General features: G+C 29.7%; 3 protein-coding genes and 1 long non-coding RNA gene across 9 annotated transcripts; 3 read left to right on the top strand and 1 right to left on the bottom strand.

Moving 5' to 3' along the window:
- Positions 1 to 65: 65 nt before the first annotated feature.
- On the top strand, positions 66 to 5,322 carry Rab30 (RAS oncogene family member Rab30). 5 transcript variants are annotated; one of them, XM_014234278.3, is made up of 3 exons: positions 66 to 185; positions 1,899 to 2,088; positions 2,160 to 5,322. In XM_014234278.3, the coding sequence occupies exons 2-3, from the start codon at positions 1,918 to 1,920 to the stop codon at positions 2,658 to 2,660; spliced, it is 672 nt and encodes a 223-aa protein (XP_014089753.1). In that variant the 5' UTR covers positions 66 to 185; positions 1,899 to 1,917; the 3' UTR covers positions 2,661 to 5,322. The 5 variants fall into 5 exon arrangements, with proteins under 5 accessions (XP_014089753.1, XP_036217828.1, XP_036217829.1 ...); XM_036361935.2 differs by lacking the exon at positions 66 to 185 and adding an exon at positions 384 to 635; XM_036361936.2 differs by lacking the exon at positions 66 to 185 and adding an exon at positions 384 to 527.
- A 2,430-nt stretch (positions 5,323 to 7,752) lies between these two features.
- cta (Guanine nucleotide-binding protein subunit alpha cta) lies at positions 7,753 to 12,549 on the bottom strand. The gene is made up of 6 exons (XM_014233155.3): positions 11,875 to 12,549; positions 11,591 to 11,729; positions 11,313 to 11,518; positions 11,120 to 11,251; positions 8,980 to 9,119; positions 7,753 to 8,918 (listed from the first exon to the last, which is right to left on the bottom strand). The coding sequence occupies exons 1-6, from the start codon at positions 12,160 to 12,162 to the stop codon at positions 8,561 to 8,563; spliced, it is 1,263 nt and encodes a 420-aa protein (XP_014088630.1). The 5' UTR covers positions 12,163 to 12,549; the 3' UTR covers positions 7,753 to 8,560.
- A 60-nt stretch (positions 12,550 to 12,609) lies between these two features.
- Positions 12,610 to 12,969, top strand: LOC138856280 (uncharacterized). The gene is made up of 2 exons (XR_011395444.1): positions 12,610 to 12,695; positions 12,763 to 12,969. It is a non-coding gene; the product is annotated as an uncharacterized lncRNA (long non-coding RNA).
- A 92-nt stretch (positions 12,970 to 13,061) lies between these two features.
- Positions 13,062 to 17,073, top strand: LOC106616534 (uncharacterized). Of its 2 annotated transcripts, none has more exons than XM_014233227.3 (4): positions 13,062 to 13,233; positions 14,197 to 14,691; positions 14,864 to 15,071; positions 16,644 to 17,073. In XM_014233227.3, exons 1-4 carry the CDS (start codon positions 13,140 to 13,142, stop codon positions 16,852 to 16,854), a joined length of 1,008 nt encoding a protein of 335 aa, XP_014088702.2. In that variant the 5' UTR covers positions 13,062 to 13,139; the 3' UTR covers positions 16,855 to 17,073. The 2 variants fall into 2 exon arrangements, with proteins under 2 accessions (XP_014088702.2, XP_014088711.2); XM_014233236.3 differs by lacking the exon at positions 13,062 to 13,233 and adding an exon at positions 13,501 to 13,606.
- Positions 17,074 to 17,940: the final 867 nt, after the last annotated feature.

The raw sequence follows: 17,940 nt of genomic DNA on the forward strand, positions 1-17,940 counted from the left end.
AAACGATACGAGGCTCGATTACTATCGATTAATTCATAAAATGCGTTAGTAAAGAACGTAATAAAGTGAATATGGACAGCAGAGACGCTACAACAATTTTTTAAAGTTATAAATTATTCTTTATATAATTTATCGCAATATTGCATACCAGTATGATAACAAAACGTTAGTGAATCGACTTAATCGTAAGTTTGTGATTTATTGTGTACAAGAGTATTTAAAACATTTATTTTAATATACACAAATGTTTGCAAGCATATAAAATGTTTTGTTTTATTACAATAAAAACGTAAATAATTTACAGTTAGGTGACTTGTTAATTTTCGTTTTTTATCTTATCGACGTAAAACATTTCAGCGTTACTGCTTAAAACAACATTGCCTACTAGGCAATGAACACCACCCATACAGTAAATTCTCGAGGGTTGGCCAGCAATCGAGACTTTATTTATACATGAAGGCAAATACTTATATAGTAAATAACATCACACATAGGAGTGTTCAGCATAGCATTTGTTATAATTTAAGGTGGTCATCGAAAATTTCAAAAGTTAAAATATAAGCTTTTCTATATTGTTTTAGCTAAAACAGCGAGTATATAACACTACATTTCATTGGACTACAACTTGAGAAAAGGTTAAATCGTGGAATATTAATATGTAAATACCGATCAAGCATCGTTGTGTTTGTTTACATCCCAAATTTTGCAAGGTTTTGACCATAAATTCAAATTGCTTGTTATAAAATAAAATCTGTAATATATGCTAGAGCTTAAAGATATTCCATATGAATATATTATTTATAAAAGAAAAACATAAAACACTGGTTAATTGCCCAACCAAAAGTTTCAACATAAAAATTTGGCAAGTGAAGAAATAAAAAAAAGTAGTTGAGTCACCACTTTTAACACTTACGCAGGGACAGGTGAGTGTTGCAAAAACAATATTGCCTAAATTTTCGTATTAGGGAGATATTTAACCATTACACGGGTGGGACGTAATATTGATCATCCAATATACCACTTGTAAATGTAGGTAGTGTGCGTTAAGGAAAAATCTATCAAAGTCGTGATGTCATATTAGAAAGTGCTACATATTTTGGGGGATGAAAATTAAATACACATTTAAAACTAGGAATTTATTGTAAAGCACTAAAAGAGCAGTTTCAAAGCGTTGAAATACATATGAGAATATCAATGAATGAATTACACATGTAATTTAATGTATCGCTTATAACATGAATGCCAACTTTGAATACAACACTGTGATCAGCGAGAAAAATTGTTTAAAAATTTTAGTATTTCTAAAGAAATAAATAAAATATTTACCATATAAATAATACCTAAACAAAAGTTTAACATTTCAACATTCAAAGCGTATTTATATATGTTATTCAAACATACACTTTGCTAAATTTGCGACTTTTGCATTTTGCAAAGTATTAATAAATAAAACTTTGATTTATAAAATTTGTTCGCCTTAAATATATTTAAGTTACATGCAGCTATAGTTTTATGAAAAATAGATTGAACATATTGATTTCTGTTAGTAAAACCTATTCATGTAGTAATTTCATGCTTTCATTTTGAAATTTTTTCATGTAAATTATGTTTTCCTTTCGTAATTACTTAATTGACAAATTGTGCATTTATGTGCATATCCGATTTAAATATTGTATTCCATTTTACTAAAATCATACATATAATCAGAGCCGCAGAGAGAAAACCGGGGCCCTAGAATGATTGTAGTGAATTGTTGGAGAAAAAAATATGCAAAACATTGTTGTAGTGCACCAGACCCTCTGAGAATTCCGGGCCCAGTAGGAATAATTCCTGACATCCCCCATTTCTCCTTCACTGTATATAATGATAAACATTAACCCTTTTTCTTTTATTTACAGCTAAAAGAATAAGGCAAAAATGGAGGACTACAAATTTCTTTTCAAAATTGTACTTGTTGGCAATGCGGGTGTGGGGAAAACTTGTTTGGTGCGCCGGTTCACACAAGGTTTATTTCCACCTGGTCAAGGAGCCACCATCGGCGTTGATTTTATGATCAAAACTGTGGAAGTTGAGGGTGAAAAAATAAAGGTACGTAAATAAACCATTTCAACAATGATGGTGACCTAACTAATATTTTCATATTTACTGTTAACGTATAGCTACAAATATGGGATACTGCAGGTCAGGAACGTTTCCGATCAATAACCCAAAGTTATTATCGATCAGCACATGCACTGATTCTTGTTTATGACATAAGCTGTCAACCGACATTCGATTGTTTGCCCGACTGGTTGCGTGAAATACAGGAATATGCGAATTCGAAAGTTTTAAAAATACTCGTTGGCAATAAAACAGATCGCGATGATCGGGAAATACCAACACAAATTGGTGAAGAATTTGCTAAACAACATGATATGTACTTTCTTGAAACATCAGCCAAAGAAGCCGAAAATGTTGAGCGCCTATTTTATGAGATAGCTGCCGAGCTAATTGATCAGGCGCGCAGTAAAGACGGCACAAATGTAAATAAAACTACTGCAGATGCAATTGGACTTGGTAATTTTGGCACAAAAGCAACTCAAAATAGTTGTTGTAGCGGTTTTAGCAGCAATACTAGTCAAACAAATAACGAAAACGGTAACAGTAGAAGCAACACTTAGGTAAAAGTGATTGCAAACATTTATAAATATTTGACGAACATGGCTTTTAGAAATATATATATAAAATTAAGGTTGAAAATGAACATGAATCCGTAGTCATACAAGTGTATGTAGCATGAGGTATCCTGGTTAGTTGTATATTTGTTTTAAGAAGCATCATTTTAAGTTGTTTAATCACGAAAAAGGCATACATCTATTATCGTTTACACTGCCTTTAAGTACCCTTAGTTATTGAAATTATTATATAATTTTTAAGTTTATTATTTTCTGTATGTGGTCTATTACAAATCATTTATATAAACCATAGCTTAGAGCCGGCTGTAGTCACAACGGACAAGTAGGATGTACCGAATCCATTTATACAAACTAAAAAATTATATTTTTTTGTATTGGACCGAAACCATATATAAAATTTCAAATTACAATTAAGGTGGTTGAACTTACGAAAATAAGCCAAATGAAAGCGAATCTAAAAAAAAAGAATATTTGTATATACCATATACAGGCATACATTTGTATTTATGTGAATGCAAAACATATGAAAATACATTTTTAGATTCGAAACTTTTGAATTAAGTACCTTTTCAGAGTTAAAATTTAATTTAGCGCTATGTAATAAGTCAAAAAATATTTCAATCTGACATATTGATGGCAACTTTTAATTAACACTTCAAGTGTATTACTTTTATCCGTCCTGGTAATACTATTTTCATTTATTTGTTAAAGTATTATGCTTATATGGTATTATACCCACAATCAACACAACACTACTAAAATATTATACTATTTACAAGCACATCATCACAATATTTTAATGCAGAAAGTAGTCTAGTAGAAGTATTAGTAGTAGAATCAAGGACATACCGGTGTTGGATCAGCCAGGATTGAAAAATAAAACAAACAAAAATATTTTGAATTTTTTGGAAAAAGAAAATTTTGAAAAGAAAAATGTCCGTCTAAAAAGGCACATGGTAAATTGTTTTTTTACCACATGAGGAATATTTCTATACATTTTAAAGCAAATCGGAGGGGTGACCTAATCGGTTTTATACCCAATTTATACCTTTTAATTAAAATAATTTAAACAATTTTGTATCTTTGCTTTTTGTTTCTATAATTATAATTGTTTTATTGGATACGAATCGAGTTCACAAGTCTTAAAATTATTAAACTCAACTACCATATTACAATGAATGCAGATTAAAATAACTTGCAGGACTGCAGTAAGGTATAGGACTGACTGCCTTCATGTTCCTCAAAATCATAAGTCCAACTTTTTACGAATAGTTAAAACTATATTTACAATGGTGACCAAAGCCGTCTATTTTAAAAAGGTGCAAAGATTACTCAATAATATTCGATTTAATAAAAAATTTATTAAAATAACGAATATTTACACATTTAATGTACTTTAGCCAGTTTTAAAAACACATATAGAAATACAATGTACAGGAACTCCTTTCAAGAGTTACTTTTCGTGAATATTGAGATTGAATAATTTGATATGTCTCCAATTAAGTTCAAGAATTTAATTTATAGTTGCCAAGGTGCTAGTAAAATTTAAGTATATACATTTTTAGTATTTTCTTAAATTAATATTATGATAAAAATTAAAAAAGAATGACGCGCACAAAATAAAAAAAGATTAGTTATAAATAATATGTATTTTGAAGAAGATAGAATGAAAAAGTATGTCTTTTGGATATCGTATTAAACTTCATAAATCGATGCGTATACAATAAAATTTTAACAAACCTAACCTAAAATTTTTACACAAAAGTTTATCATACCAACTAAAATGAAAGTTCAAGAATTTTATAAGCATGCAATTTGAGTACGAAAAACGTCGGAATAGGAGAACATTAAAAGATTGTTAAATTAAATTTCTTTTTTTACTAAATTTTTTGGTTTTATATTAATTATTTATAATTAATTTTTTTTCAAAATTTAATAATGTTAAACTACCGTTTTTAATAAAAATATATCAGTTTTTTTTAACATATGAAATAACATCAACAATTTATTTTAAGTAAATTAACGGAAATATAGTAAGATAATTATTACAAACAACAAATTCAACTAAAGTTAAGAAGTCAAAAGTTTCGATAATATTTTAAAAATATTTAATGAACATTATAATTCTTAGGGCATTTAATTTCGTTTTTTACCTATTTTGCCTTATATTATTATTGGTAATATCACAAATAGAATTTAAAGCTTCTGTGAAAACCCAGTAATGTTAAGCAAAAATGAAGAAAAATAGTTTACAGCCAAAAAATATGAGTTAGCCAACTATTTTAATTTAGTATATAATTTTAGCTTGTAACAAATGATGTTATAAAATTTGTAAATTATACATTAAATATTAAATGCACGATAACTAGTATAACATTATATATGAATATAATTTTATACACATCACCACTTTATACACTACTACTTTTTTATTTTGTAGTAAAAGAAAACAAAAACAAAAATGTGTTTATATTATGTAAATGTAAATGTTTTAGTATAACAAAAATTTAAATTTTGTGCAATTATTAAAGAATCATTCATGTATTCACTAATGGATCTCTTTTTGCAAAACTATAAACTCAAAAAAAAAAAGAAAATGATATTTAATAAAGAAAACAATAAAGTTAACTTATGAAAAGAACAAGAATGTCAGTTATAAATTATGAATAATGGGAAACTCATTTGTGTGTTGCCGTTGTAATACTGTCATTGCAATCGATGTATTTTTACTGTGGTAATAGGCCTTTCACTAACATTAACCCACGTCGTTGTGCTGTTATATAATAATTGTTGTTGGAGCAGCATAAGTTATTCGTACTGTGGTTAAAGTACAAGTTCAAATATAAATGTATTCAAATTACAAAGTTTCAACTGCACTCCTATATCGCTGGGGATTGTCGCCCACTGTTCGCTTATACGATGTTCCATCAATAAGCAACTCAATATGTTTCTGTAAATATGCAAGCATAAAAGATTGCAAAATCTGCAATAGAAAAATATAAGCCTGAGTCTGAGTTCATTAAAGCTATAATATCCTTCAATAATAAAAAAAAATTCATACAAGATCTTAATTGTGATCGTTCAGTTTGTATGATAGCTATATGCTATAGTGGCCCCATCTGAACAATTTGTTCGGAGATTGTACCGTAACCTTGAATAAGTCGTACCAAACTTTGTGTAGATATCTTGTCAAACAAAATAGTTTAGGTGGTACCGACAAAAGAGCAGCTTCTTGTGAAGAAAAGAACGATCGATATCTCAAAAGACGGACAGACAAACGGACGTGGCTAAATCGCCTCAGCTAGACGCGCTGACCATTTATATGTATATTTTATACGCTCTCAGACGTTTCCTTTTGAATGGTACAAACTTAGTATACCCTGTTCAGATTGTTTGTATCACCTTAAACTAATCGAGTAAGATATAGATATATTTTTAGCAGATAATCATCTCGCCCTCTCCTCATATAACGGTTTTATTAAAAATTACTTAAAATGCGATAAATTTATAAATAAATGTGTCAGAGACAATTCTTACAATTGAACGTTGGGCATACCACCGCCCACATTTAGGTGAAAACCTATATCTCGGGACCTACTCAACCGATTTGAATTCAGCAGACAACTTTATTCTGATATTCTTATGTTACAGTGCAAAAATGGGCAAAATCCGACTACAACCTACTTCCGATATAACACAATTTTAAATTCCATATGATTATTTCACTTTTCAGTATACAAATCAAGCATCAACGAATATAACGGAATAAATCTTTGCACGAATAGTACCCTTGAAGTGTGCCACCTTATGATCAAATCGAACAAAATACCGAATATGTGGACCCCAGTTCCCACACCCGACTGTCTACTTAATCGGAACGGACCGGATTTTTATCCGGCCAAGGACTGTCAACTTGGCAGAATTCTGCCGCTACAACAACCCCAGTTCCTATTGCGAACGTTTTATCGAAATTATCGTTCAATATATGAGATATATAATTGGAATTCGGGGAGAGACCTTTTCTGACAATATTATGTCTCTATATCAAAAATGGATTGAATCGGGACAATACTTCTTTTAACAACTAAAGAAAGATGTTTAAACTTCCGGCTGACTTTATGTTATATACCATATATCGGCCAATATGTGAGTAATCTTAATAAAATTGAGCGGGCGTATTTTTCTCCTATCAGTTCATCTGTGTGCCTAAACTTGCTCTAACCCTCATATAACTAATATCAAGATTTTCAAACATCGGGTTTACTTTATTCCTTAAAAATTGTTGATGATATGCAAGGTACCTTAATGAAACATCTGTTTCTGTTAATAATATGTAAATAGTAATGCCAAAACTAGATAAAATTGGGTCAATACTACACCTATCTCCCGTATACCTAATAAAATATTTTCAAACTTCCAGTTTGCTTTATACCGTATTTATCGATCAATATGTAAGATATCTTAGCAATATTAAATGAACGTATAATATGGAATATATGTATATACTTTAGATTAATGTCGAAAATATGTGAAATTATATTATACAACATATAACAATTTTTTTTTAACAAACTTACTATATTAATGGTTTAGTAATCAACATGAATGGACTTGGTCTTGCCCTTGGTCTTTATCTCATATCCCTAATATCATCAATTCTAATTTTCTGCTTGAAGTTTTGCACGTTAATTATTAAATTTACCCTCTTCGGTAAAGTTCATGTTAAGTACGAGTATATCTCATTTGAGGATGATTTTAATACTCTCAGTTTACTCTGACGGGAAGTAAAATATAGTTTTAAAACTAATTGAGTCTATGACCTATAATATAACTTAATAAAATACCAAATTTGATGGTGAATAATGATGATTTCGTCGAATAATGAATGTTGAATTCTTTCGCAACATTTTTTAATATGAAGTTTTGGCAATACTGGAAGTTATTTCTCCTGCTTTGATCATTGCAAGTAGCAAGAGTATGAAATGTTCGGTTAAACCCGAACATAGCCCATTCTTACTTGTTTTCAACTTATATGGAGTTCTCATCCCTTCATATATAATTAAAATGCACACATACATTTCGATGCCTTAGTTTTATATATATTTTATTTTTAAATATTAAAGGGACAATTTATTTGATCGATTTGTAAAGCGATAAAATACATGGATCACAATAAACCTTGGTTGAATAGTTAATTTGTTAAAGAGGTGTGGATAATATTACTTTTCTGTTTTATGAATATTTATATAAAAATATATATTTTATATGCGTAAATGTTAGTAGAAAATTTGTAAAATCTGTTACGTCCAAACTATTATAGATTTATATGTTTATATATATATATATAACTTTGTGTATGTATGTTTTATATAAATTGCGATAGATAGTTCGCATTTATTGCTTATTCTTTATACTGATGTTTTGTGCTATTCCTCAATAATACCGTCCACTTCAATATTAACAAATATGTTATTCTTTACACATTATGCAAAAATATAATTAAAATATAAATATAGTATATAAATACAGTGTATTTATAAATTTTATGAATACATTTGATTCATATATACGGTAAATATAAACGTATAAATATTCAAAACAATTTATATATGTACATTAAAATAATTTACACTGATATATATGTATGTATTAGCCCTTTTTCGTTGCACTTTTTGAAAAATGCACTTTAAATGGATTTTGGAGTTATTTTTTCTTTATTACACCAATGTAACAAATAAATATATATATGCAAATTATAAGCATACATGCATTTCGAGTTTATTGTTTTTCCTTGGCATATGTTATTTAAATCTTCCTCGACTGTGGTGATGTAAATATGCCCACAACATGAGGGTTACTAGGACACTCAACTAGCTGCTCCTTTTTCATTGTAACATCAAAGCATTCAAGTTTCGCTGTAATATTGTATCTTTGACTGAATTAAATACAACTTTCATATTTCGTGTGTCTATGGCAGTGGTGAAGTGGTGATAGATGCGGCTTTGTGGACTTTTGTGCACACTCATAAACATTTGCAATGTAAAATTTTGCACATCGAGCAGTGAATGTGGGTTCCCGCTGAATTGGGGATAATACCAGCGGATATCAGTCTCTGGATTGCGTACTTTTTGCTCAAGCAAATCAGTTTTGTTTAGAAATAGTATTATTGATATTCCCTTAAACGTATTATTATTCACGATCGTGTCGAATATGTTTTTCGATTCCTCCAATCGGTTGGTTTTTCTATTTATTAAAATAAAAGTTTAGGAAATAGCTACAAATTTTCCTTGAATTAATACATTACCTATCTTCAGCGAGGACTTGATCAAACTCTGAACTGGAGACTAAGAAAATGATCGATGTTACTGATGAATCAAAACATTTTGTCCACTTTTGTCGTTGAGTACGCTGGCCACCAACATCAACAAACACAAATGGAATGTTCTAAAAGGAAAGATTTGCTATTTAATACCGTATTGCAAATAATGCAATAAAAAAATAATTGAATTAACATCTTAATTAAAAATAATTTTCAAATTTCTAATCACAATTATATAAATATTCCAAAAAAAAATAAAAATAAATCTTTATCCAAAGTTAATAATTACAAATAGAAAATATTGAATTTCGGATTAAAAAGCTAATATTTGATTGAAAGATAAAGAAAATGTTGACCCAAAGTAAATATTTAAAAATTAAAAATGAATTTTAAATTATTTTGCATTTGCGTAGGTCGTGTTCTACCATTTTGGTTATCTTTTAAAAATGATAGCTTACTTTCAATAAAATATCAACATAGTTGATAAATATGTATATATATATATATGTTAATATTTTATATTTATTCCTCTTCTATTAATTAGATTAATGCAGAAGCCTTTGAAAATGATAAAAAAAAGAAAGAAAATCGTAGTAGATTGAAAGCCAGGAAACGAAAGATAAAATTACAAACATTAAAAGAAAAATAATTTACGGGCGAACTGAGGTCGAAAAGCGGAAGCATAGGGGTGTGGTTGAATTTTAAAGTGTTAAAAACGGTATATATATATAAAGTTATATGGCAGTGTTGTAGGTAATGCAAAGATCTATAACTTTTGTGTACATACTTTTTATGTGAAATATTCAAATAACCCAGTTTTTGGGTGTAAACTTACCTTCTAATGTCCCAAACACACTGTATTTTTTTTTAATTGAAATATTTTCTTTTTCTCAGTAAACGCAAAAAAAGACCCCGCTAAACAGCTAAAAAAACGATTCAAAACTGAATTTTTTAATTCATCTACCTATCTACTTCGTAGTAGCAGTAGCAAAAAAAAGCAGGTTTGAATTTTGTGGGGTCTTCTTTTTCCGAGAAAACCTTCCATAGTAATGTATGTATGTTTTATACCATCAGAAACTAGAGATTTTAATAAATTTTAAGCTTACTGACTTTTTAAACAAATCTGAAATTTCGACTTGAGATTTTTTGATTGCAAATCAGAGTTTTTTTTAGATATTAAGTCAATAAAGGAGAAAGAAATAAATATTTTAAATTAAAAAAATACAATGTGTATGGGACATAAGAAAGTAAGTTTACATCAAATTTCGTGAAAGAACCAAATTTTTTATAAACTAAACTTTTGCTAAACCATTTTTAATCTAGTGTATAAAAATTCAACCCTGCCCTTCTACTTCCTTTTCCCGACCACACATCGCCCGTAAATTATTTTTCCCTTAATGATTGTTATTTTATCTTTCGTTTCCGATGGGTTTCATCCAACTATGATTTTTTTTAGTCTTCAAAAGGTGTTTTCCCTGGTCTATATTTACTTTTTACAATTTTTTAATTTAAAAATAGTTTAACAATTTTTTATTCAGATTTTGGGATTAAATATTGAGAATTTACTTTTTAAGCCATAAAATTTTAGATAAGAAATTCGCAACCTAGTGTTAATTTAAATTTACTTAAACTACTAAAAATTAGTTAAATAATGTATTTGTTTATATTCAGGCGTTTATAATATAGGAGCGATATTGAGATTTTAACCGTGTAAAAAGAAATGTTCAACAAATGCTGTTTGGGTAAAGAAATTTTGCAAAGGAAGTCAAATTTAATTAATGCGTTTATAATATACAAGTATGTAGGTGTTTTTATGGATATTGTACTGCTGCCTTGCCAAATAAAATAATTTTCTATACAAGGGCATAATATGGATCATTCGGTTTCAACAAATGAACAGCTTCTTAGAGGGAAAAGCATGTATAAAAAGTTTCAGGTCGATATCTCAAAAGTTGAGGGACTAGTTCGCGTATACTTCTGAGTATTTCAAACTTCGTGGCAAACTTAATATATCCTGTTCACAGTATGAAGACAGCTTATTGTAATATTTAGTTTGACGAAGAATCACAATTTAATGAAGAGTTTCAGAACAAAATAGTTTATAATATATGAAATGATTACTTACTTGTATTTTTACACAAAATTCATAAACCCCTTTGGTTGCTTTCCGACAATGCAAAATATCTTTGTGGGTTGGCACATAATCATATGTAGAAAGGCGGTCAACATCATTTAGAAAGTAACTGACAGAATCACTCTGAAAAGCATATGTAAATGTAAATTTTTTTTCTTTTACTTTTCTTAATATATTTTCTTACAATTTGAAATTCTCTTCTCCTTTCATAGGCACGCCTTATACCACGATCTTGCCATAGTCTCCGAATGTACGGAGACCACTGTATAAAATTATCAATTTCTACATTACTACATTCAATTAATTTGGCGTAATTTGCGTCGTTTTCTCTTTCGTTGTTTTCCCAAGGGATTTCTAATTTCTGCCGTGCGTCAATCAATACTTGCATTCCTGTAGAAGTATGTATATATCAGAACTTCTAATAACAAATTAATCAAAATACAAAAATTACGGTATGCATACCTCGAAGTACGTTTTGATATATCACATATTGGTATTCGCGGATTAGTTCGGGTTCAAAATTAATACCGTGTATTATACGCATTTGTTTGAGGAAAGTCGATTTTCCTGATTCACCAGCCCCCAGAAGCAGAAGCTTTACCTAAAATATATGTAAGATATATATATGTGTTTTATACAATATTTATGTTAATGCATATACAATTGTTCAATTAACATGCATACGTGTATCTGTATAAGTTTAGATACGTATATGTAAATACACTGTATATAAATGCATTATTTACCTGACGGCGAAATGTGTGCTTTTCTTTTTCCAAAAATTTGTCGATCTCCCGAGATTTATACCGTTGTTCCAATTCTTCAGGTGTGTTGCGTAAACGTACAAGATACGAAATGAATTTTCCACAGCAACGAAGGCAAGCAAATCTTGACGCCGCAAGTCCATTACCCTGGCTACTTGTACTGTACGGTTCAGAGTCACGTTGTCCTTCCATCAAATGTGCCATTGTTCCCATTTCATTGTGCGTTGATGTTAGCGTAGCGCTGCGACGAATCGCTGCGTCACCACCCATCTTGTGTATATAGGGCGGGGCAAGGCCGTTCCCGAATCGCCTCTTCTTAATTAAGCTACCTTATATTTGTTCTCCAAAGTTTCGGGATAAAACCCTTACATTTAAATATTTTGCTTATTAATTGCAAACATTTCAACACAATGATATCGCCTTGCATCCAAGCAGCCTCCTTTAGCATTAACTAATCACAATCCCGCTAAGCTGCTGCTGCTTTTTGCTGCAGCAGCCCTTATTCCGGAGCAATGAAGTATTGGTAAATGTTTACGATTTTGTTAACTGATTAGAAACGAAACGCACTTTCCTAAAAAGCATACACAAGTGAATATATAAAATTTGACGAGGGCACGTTTATTGTTTTTTCGTACATCAAAACAATTTTCGTAGTTGCACTAAATTTCACTTTTATCCCTGTCTCGACCCTACTAACGAAAACAGAGACATCTGACGATGTGTCATTTTAGGCGACATCTTGTGGTGAATATTAACAAAAGCAATGCGGAAAATTAGTTGTTGAGACAGAGAATGTAAATGAAGTAAGTTCTCTGGTTGAGATATAAAATGCAATTCGTAAATAAAAACAATTCTTTTTATATGATATAGATATTAAATTATAAGAAAATTTCCAATTATTTGGGGAGTTTTTAATTAATTGCAGGTGCAAAACCTTGTATGGGTTAGTTGATGCCATGAATTATATTATTTGAAAATTGAGATAAGTTAATCAATAATTTAAAACTTGGCACATTAAATAAATTTACGCGAATAGAACTATAAACAGAGAATTCTCTGCAATAAAGTTATAAAATAGATATGGGGTTTTGATTTCTTCTTTTATAAAAATATTTTGAAATATGGCAATATATGCATAAAAATGCACATATGTCAAAATGTCAAATATTTTGATTGGGTTGTGGAATTTGTACTCAGTTTAATAATAAATTCTCATCTTTAATAATATTTACGGAGGAAAGTTAAAAATGTTTAATAATACAAAGAATGTTTTTATTTCTGCAAGTCGTATTGGCACAATCAATCCATTGTGCTATAGAAGAGATATAAATGACGTTTTAAGTAAGTAAAAGAAATAATTAGCCGGTTAATTGCTTTACAAATTTCAAGGACATTATAATCAAAATGTAAATACTTATAACCCGTCCGCTGGCTATACAATAATATACATACATATTTTGGAGTGAATATGGGAACATATAAATGTGCTGAGAGAATAAAATCGAAATATATATAATATAATATAAAAGTATTTAGTTTCAATTCAATTATTAAATTTGTATACACTTAATAATACCTATATTTTTTACAACAAATACCTTTTAATGGTTTTATCAAGTCAATATGAATGGATCCTCACTTCACTTTCAGGAACATGTTAGAAATGTGCTCCATATAACTGCAAATTTTTACCGACAAGACCCCAAGAAAGGGGGTAAGTAAATTATTGAAAAAACAATACAGAGCCATGTCGAAAAAGCATAAAAATAAAGAATAATATTCGAAGTCAATGACCTAATGGAATTTACGTACATGCAAAGGGAAATTGCGTCTTAAATAATACATATATAGATATACATATACATATGTATATATAGGTACATGTATATAGCATGAAAAATTATTTTCCTGTAAAGACAAAATCTGCGGTAAAACTAGGTGTATGAAAACATCTGGCTAATATTTTTAATAAATTCGAGGGCATTGCAATGTTTATTCATAGATAAAAAATACACTACTAATTTTTTAAAATACATATACAAATTCACAATTATGTGGGTATAGAAATGTGGAGAACTGTAGTACAAAGCAAAAGACACAATACAATGGGAAGCATTTGGAAACAAAAAATTCTTTATTTCTTAAGATACTGTGTAGTTGCATGTTGAAATATATTGTACTTACTAAATATATTACGTTAATGAATATAGTGTCTTTACGAGTATTCAATTAATTTTTTTTTTTTGTTCTGAAATCAAAACAAATTGCAAATAACGATAACTTACAAAACAAATCAAATTTCAGATTTTTCTGCGATAAAGCCGTTGCATACAACTGCTGCACGCCCGAATAAGACACGTGTTGCTGTGTTACCTTTGCCTAATAACATCGATCCAGCTGAGACTACACGCTTCTCACCAAATCGTACAAGAGATATAACTGGTCCTGTGATACTATCACAACAAGCCCAATCTGTTTTGTCCAACATAGACGTCACTGCTGATAACACAAATACAGCAACAACCGCTCCAAATACTGGCTATGACGCACAAGATCCTCATGTACAATCATATGATTGCTTTGGGGCAGTTAGCCTTAATGCTGTGATGCAAAGCAACGTGCCAAATCCATATGGTGGAATGCATAAATTCTCGCATTTAAATATGCCAGGCGGTCAGTGGTCACAAGAGGGTAAATTCATGTCGAACAACTTACATACTTCCCATTACACTAATTTGCGTAAGGATGTGCGTTCAGACTGGATGACTTATGATCAGGATTTTGACATCAATAAAAAAGGTATGCCATTTCAATGAAATGCGAAAATTTATTGCATGTGTGAATGTATGTAGCTATACAAGAGTAAGCAGTATGAATATTTGAAATTATTGAGCATTCTTCGCGCTGAACTCATTCCGTCAATTTAATATAGTCTAATAGCAAATGCGACATTGCACGTTAATTCCAACAGCAACAACACTTTCAATTCAAAAATTAACGCCAAGCCAGACAGTCAAACGTTATTATAGTACGCAAACTGATGGAGATAAATCACCGGCGGTGCTGAGTAAAAAAGAGCAACTTAAAAAGGCATTTAAAGACTATGGATCCACTGTTATAGTATTTCATGTAGCTATATCATTAGCATCACTTGGCTGCTGTTATTTACTAGTTTCTGGGTAAGCAATAAAAACAATCGGGTTGCGGGTACTTTCATAATTGCACACGTTGATTATCATATATCATTTGCTTATGGTTATGAGTGGTGTTTGTTTTTATTTGTGACTGTTAATGCATGTCATTATAGTTTTATAATCTTAACCTGATTACATGATTAGCTAGTTATATTATTACCTAAATTCAATTAGATTGTGTTGTTGTCGTTTGCAGCGGCAAAATATTTTCTCACATAATTTTGGTCCGTACCAAATAGTTGACCCGATATCAGGGTAGCTAATTTTAAAATTCAAACATTTTGATTGATTTATATTTTCAATTTTGAATTCCATCTTGGATAAAATATTTTTTGCTATTTTTAATCTAGATGTTTGGAATTGAAAATTAAATTTTTCATATTTAAACTTCAGAAAATTTGCTATAAAAATGCAACTGTGAAGGGTATTATAGCTTTGATGCAGCCGATGTTAACGCTTTTTTTTATTTTCAAAATCAGTTTGGTTTTAAATCATTTTTTTCCAAATACCTATTTTTTCGCTATATTTATATAACTCGTAACTTTCGCTCGCATTGAATCCTTTAAATAAATATCAACGAATATTAACAAAACCAAAAAAATAAATACACAGTATTTATATTATACCGTGATGATCATTTTCGTGGTTGACATTGTAACCAGAAAACCCTAATTTTGTCTAATTTACACTTATGATGCATTTTGGAATTTTTGGACAAACAATCATATCAGCAAAATTAAGTTTTTCAACTTTTTTACATTGTTTTTACCAACAGGTATGATCTGCCACATAATTTTTTTCACAATTCGTAAAAAATATTATTTTTGTTAATAATAATTATCCCATGTCCTTTCTCATGCCACTGGGAATCTGTGTACAATTAAGTTTATGGTGTGACAGCGTAACAAACAAACTTACATTCACATTTATAATATTAGAATGGTTTTGATAAATAGAATATTTAGTTAGTTCTAACTATTTATTGAAATTGAAATAAATGTGTGAAACCCTGTCCAATTAACCGGATTGAAACTAAATTATTGTAAAATACTTGTTGTTTATATGTTCGGTAGTTTTTTTTATGTCACACTATTAAATAAAAAAATATATATTTTTATTTTGATTGATAAATGTGAACATATACATATTTTTCGGTTTCACAAACGATAAATTTAAATTCTACTGAATCTAAATTCTTAAACAGAATGTAAAGTGATTTTTTATAACGTTCATTAATTCTCTAATAACAACGCCAACGATATACTACGATTGCATGCTTTGTTTGTACGTATGTATAAGTAACAGCTGAAAAAGTGCTTAATTGCCTTCGAGTGAAACGCGTAGTTTTCACAATTAAGAATATCATTTAATTTACGTTCACAAATGTTAAAATTTAAGAGCCTATATACATATGTAGTGTACATACACATTTATTATATTGTAAACACTCCATTAATCCTACGTTGGGAAATTTGATCTAATGACAATGTGTTCATAGACATATGTACATATGTAGATATATCAAATTAATTACTGTTGCTTTTTGTTTTCTTGCAGAGGAATAGATATTGTGCCATTACTGGAGCGGCTGGGTTTTGCATCGTCAGCGCTAACGAATAAAATAACAACAGGTGCAAGCACGTTTGTTATTGCATATGCTATACACAAAGTATTTGCACCCGTGCGAATAAGCATTACATTGGGTGCCACTCCATTTATTGTACGATTCATGCGTTCGAAGGGTTATATGAAGCCACCAAAAATATAAAATACAAACGAAAATATTTTGTTTTTAATACTAACACACTAACAGCAATACATATGATAACTTGTATAATATTATGATCAAAGCAAACAAAATATATAAACATGCATACATTTACACTTTTTATTCGTTTTGCTGAACACATTGTACGCAAACGTATTATTTTACACATATCAAATTGTCGAAATAAAAAAAATTGCCTTATTTTTAGAAACTATTAAACGCATGTTAAATTCTTTTGTTATAATAAATAAAATAAAAACCAACAGAAATATCTGCAAGTATAATAATGACAAATAATATAAAAAATCTTAAGCTAAAATCATTATTTTTTACACGCTTTTTAAGAAAGTAAAGGTTTTTCACCTCAGCCTAATAAACCGTTACTTAAAACTGAGAATTAAATACAAAAAAAAACATTATTCGAATATATACATATTTTTTAAATCGAAACAAGAAAAAACGTTAACTTCAGCTGCGCCGAAGCCTTAATGTCCTTTTCTTATAGCATATAAACTAAAACTGGAAACGTAACAACATCAAATCCGGGGAAATACCTTTAGGTGTTGGCAAAACTTTATATTAAGAAATGTAGCGAAAAGGTTCAACTTCATTGTGCGACGAAATGGTGAATAAATTGATCAAATTTGATATCCTATTAACTTATTTTAAAGTTCATAGCCTCTCTTGGTTTTATAACTATTTTACTTCTCGTCAACGAAAATTATACTAAAATCTATTTATGGTACTTTTAGTAGTTTTTAACAAAACCGTTATATGGGGAGTCGGTCGGGTTATCATTCGATTTCATCCATTCCACACTGTCAAAAAAAAAAGTCAAAAATATGCATTTTGTGCAAATGGCTCGAACGGTTTAGGAGATATATACATTCAACTTATTACGGGACGCCCACTTTTAAAAAAAAATTTCAACCATAGATGCCCCTAACCCAATGCAATTTGTTTTTCTGACTCTTATCTTATTGTGGAGCTTAGTTATGGCACTTGATAGGTTTTCTTTTAATGGCGTTTTGTGAGCGTTGCAGTGGTCCGACCCCATCTACAATATCGAACTTCTTATGATGCCAA

This window comes from Bactrocera oleae, chromosome 3 (genome assembly GCF_042242935.1).
Source record: "Bactrocera oleae isolate idBacOlea1 chromosome 3, idBacOlea1, whole genome shotgun sequence".
Lineage (NCBI taxonomy): Eukaryota > Metazoa > Arthropoda > Insecta > Diptera > Tephritidae > Bactrocera > Bactrocera oleae.